Here is a 3,122-nt window from a genome sequence, read left to right as displayed (position 1 = left end):
CGAAACAACACGAAATTCAACCTGGTTGAACAAACGAAATACAAACAGAACGAACAAAACAGCGCCCCTATTTTTCAGGCAAATGTTTACCATTATTTGTGTGTTTTTTTGTCTTTTTTAAGACCGAACACGGTTTCAACCGAGTATTAGTTAGACCCGTCCCGATGGTACTCATCGATCTCTTCTGTAATTTGGCGCTATTTGGCATCCAAATGACGGAGCCTTTCATGTAAATACAATACATAGATACATACATACATGACACATTCGCCAAATTATAGTAAGATAAAAGTTGCAAAGATATTAAAAATCCAACCATTATTTTATGAAAAATTTGATAAAATAGTGATACGAAATAGTGCGCGTATTGTGTGCCCGTTTACTACTTTCAAATCATTACGCTGTTTACTAAACTAAGTTCACGTGTTTATTTAATATTTATCATGAATTTTTCGGATGCTTGCCAATATACCTAATTCTCGAACATTGTCTTTGATACATTTTTGCGTAGTCGGCTTAAAACATCTAAATTTGTCTACCAACAAACATGCAAATCATAGAAATTTGATAGACTTCACGGCCGTTGGATTGCCATTTGCTGGATTTCCCCGGAGCTCCACCCACTTGAAAAATAGTACCAGCCTTGTGGCAGTGGTATCCTGAGTTATACGAAGGGGTGCTGCCAAACTGCATGCAGTGCCTCTTCGTGCACTCAGGATACCACTGCCACAATGCTAGCACTATTTTTAAAGTGGGCGGAGCTCCGGGGAAATCCAGCGAATGGAGATTCGTAAACAGCGTATGATTTGAAAGAGGTAACTGGGCGCACAATCCGTGTACTATTTTATCAAATTTTTCATGAAATAACGGTCGGATTTTTAATATCTGCAACTTTTATTAGTCAAAATCTTATTACATAGGATCAAGAGCTAATATATTATTAGCTCTTGATAGGATACAAGTAACTTGGCTGTTGTAAAACTTTAAAGCGTTACAAATTGTAATGGAAATCTACTTATGGCAGTGGTGAATTGAGCGAGAGCGCCATCTGTCGTGGAATTTGGGGCGCTGCATGCAGTTTGGTACAGGGCTATAGGCGGCGCACTGCATTTTGGGAAACTACCACGCTGCTTTCCAACTTTTGTACGAGCCTCGTCAAAGCCGCCAGTGGAGCGTTGCAAAAGTGTTGCATCATTGCGGCGCAAAAATGAGGTCACGAAGAGCGCCGGTGGGTGTTTCCTGATTCCGACAGCCATTTACATAAACTGCACAACGGGTAACTGGTATAAATAAACATGGCCATTGCTGACATGTTCAGGCTAGGCATAACGTTTTGGTACAGCTGTGTATGTTCATAATGTTGACCAAATAAATAAACAGACTTTTCGTCACAAAAATTGCCTCAGTCAAAATTATATTTGTTTATAATAATACACAGCTAGCTATAAATATATAATTATGAGTAGATGTACTCTAAACAGCAAAAATTCCACTTAAAAAATACTCGTTTGCACAGCAGCCACGCGCGAACATGTAGCTGCAGCGCCGACTATGATGTTGACGCTTACAGATTTAGCTGGTTGCGAAACTTGAACCGAACCGCTTCCTGACTAGACCCGCCGCAGCACAGTCCAGCAGGTTGAGCACACAGCCAGTCAGCAGATCGACGTCACGGGTTGAGCAGTCGCAACGATGATCATCTGCGGAACCATAGGAATTACTCGGTGGAAATGTTTGGTTAGAAATGTTCGAGACAAGGTTATAAAGAAGACTTGGTGAGGTTTCGATCAAGACGACGTATACCTACATAAGTAGACAAAATGAAGCCAGAGGAGGGTATGTTCACTAGTTACGTAAACTTTGTTTGTGTTCTAATGAATTAACATAATTTTTTGCGTAACGTTAATTAACAGTACATTTGACGATTGCATCATTGCTCATGGATGTTGACGTGTTATACGTGATTATATATGAAATATATATACTAAGGTTAAAGTGCAAACTTCGCAATTTATAAATGATATCCGTGTACTGCCACTGGTAATGGTGTATAGGCCTACAGTATGTACACCGTATTACTACTATCAGTATCAGCTATTAGTATTACTACTATTAGTATCACTATTAGTACTACTATTACTACTAGTATTATCAGGAGTAAGATAATATAGGATGATATAAGATAATATAAGATGATATAATAAGGATAATATAAGATGATATCCTATATTATCTTACTCCTGGTATTATTACTATTAGAAACAGGTAGTTGTTATCCCGAAAAATTATTATCACGTGTGACTGTTGCACTATATATACCTGCATTAGTAATAGCGCATATTTTGCTATTAACCTGCATGTGCACAGGCACTTGGAGCGTTTCAATAAAATATAATGCTAAATAAATACGAAATCTATTTACTACCAAAGTCTTAATGTTTCTCTACTCTCTTTCACCTATTATTGCCGACAATTTGCTGTAAATGCCGTCCAATTAAATGCTCATCTGCAACACACTGTCACACGCTGGCCGCCGCACGCTAGCTGCTGCACACTGACACATAAATATATAGCAGGTAGGAAAGCATGCTGCCAAAATTCGCTCGACGCTTGCTTGATTTCACGCGAATACAACAAACGTTCAACCATTTCACTTTATCTTTGTTTCTATTTGAAGGTCAGCGTTCACTTTTTATAAAAACATACTGTCTGTGTTTGTAACCGAGCTGTGTCACGCGAAATCACACAAAGCCTGACGAAATTCTCGCGTTCGCTCCCATTGCGCAGTTTATGTAAATGGCTGCAAGTACATGGCCAAACTCCACAAAAGATGGCGCTCTCGCTCATGGGCTCAATCAACCACTGCCATAAATAGATTTCCGTTACAATTTGTAACGCTTTTTTACTACAAGTTTTACAGCAGCCACGTTACTCGTATCATATGTTATAAGATTTGTACTAACTAGCTGAAACCCGCGCTACGCGCGGGCTTAGTGACTGTGATGCATGTGTTACCAGTGCAGTAGTGTTATGTGTAAGGTGTTATATGGAGAGTTTAGTTGTTGCACATGTTTGTTTTTTATGGTTGAGATGTCAATATAAATAAATACATGTGCAATCAT

General features: G+C 38.9%; 1 protein-coding gene across 1 annotated transcript in view; it reads left to right on the top strand.

Moving 5' to 3' along the window:
• The first annotated feature begins 1,600 nt into the window (after positions 1 to 1,600).
• Positions 1,601 to 3,122, top strand: part of LOC106813564 (protein FAM214A-like) — a 22,474-nt gene continuing 20,952 nt past the window's right edge. Inside the window, exon 1 of the mRNA XM_014817732.1 lies at positions 1,601 to 1,836. Within this exon, the coding sequence (XP_014673218.1) occupies positions 1,821 to 1,836 (16 nt within the window). The 5' untranslated portion in view covers positions 1,601 to 1,820. The remainder of the gene's footprint in view (positions 1,837 to 3,122) is intronic.

Source organism: Priapulus caudatus, unplaced genomic scaffold, assembly GCF_000485595.1.
Source record: "Priapulus caudatus unplaced genomic scaffold, Priapulus_caudatus-5.0.1 Scaffold792, whole genome shotgun sequence".
In the NCBI taxonomy this organism is placed as follows: domain Eukaryota; kingdom Metazoa; phylum Priapulida; class Priapulimorpha; order Priapulimorphida; family Priapulidae; genus Priapulus; species Priapulus caudatus.
This window is presented reverse-complemented; position numbering and strand designations above follow the sequence as displayed.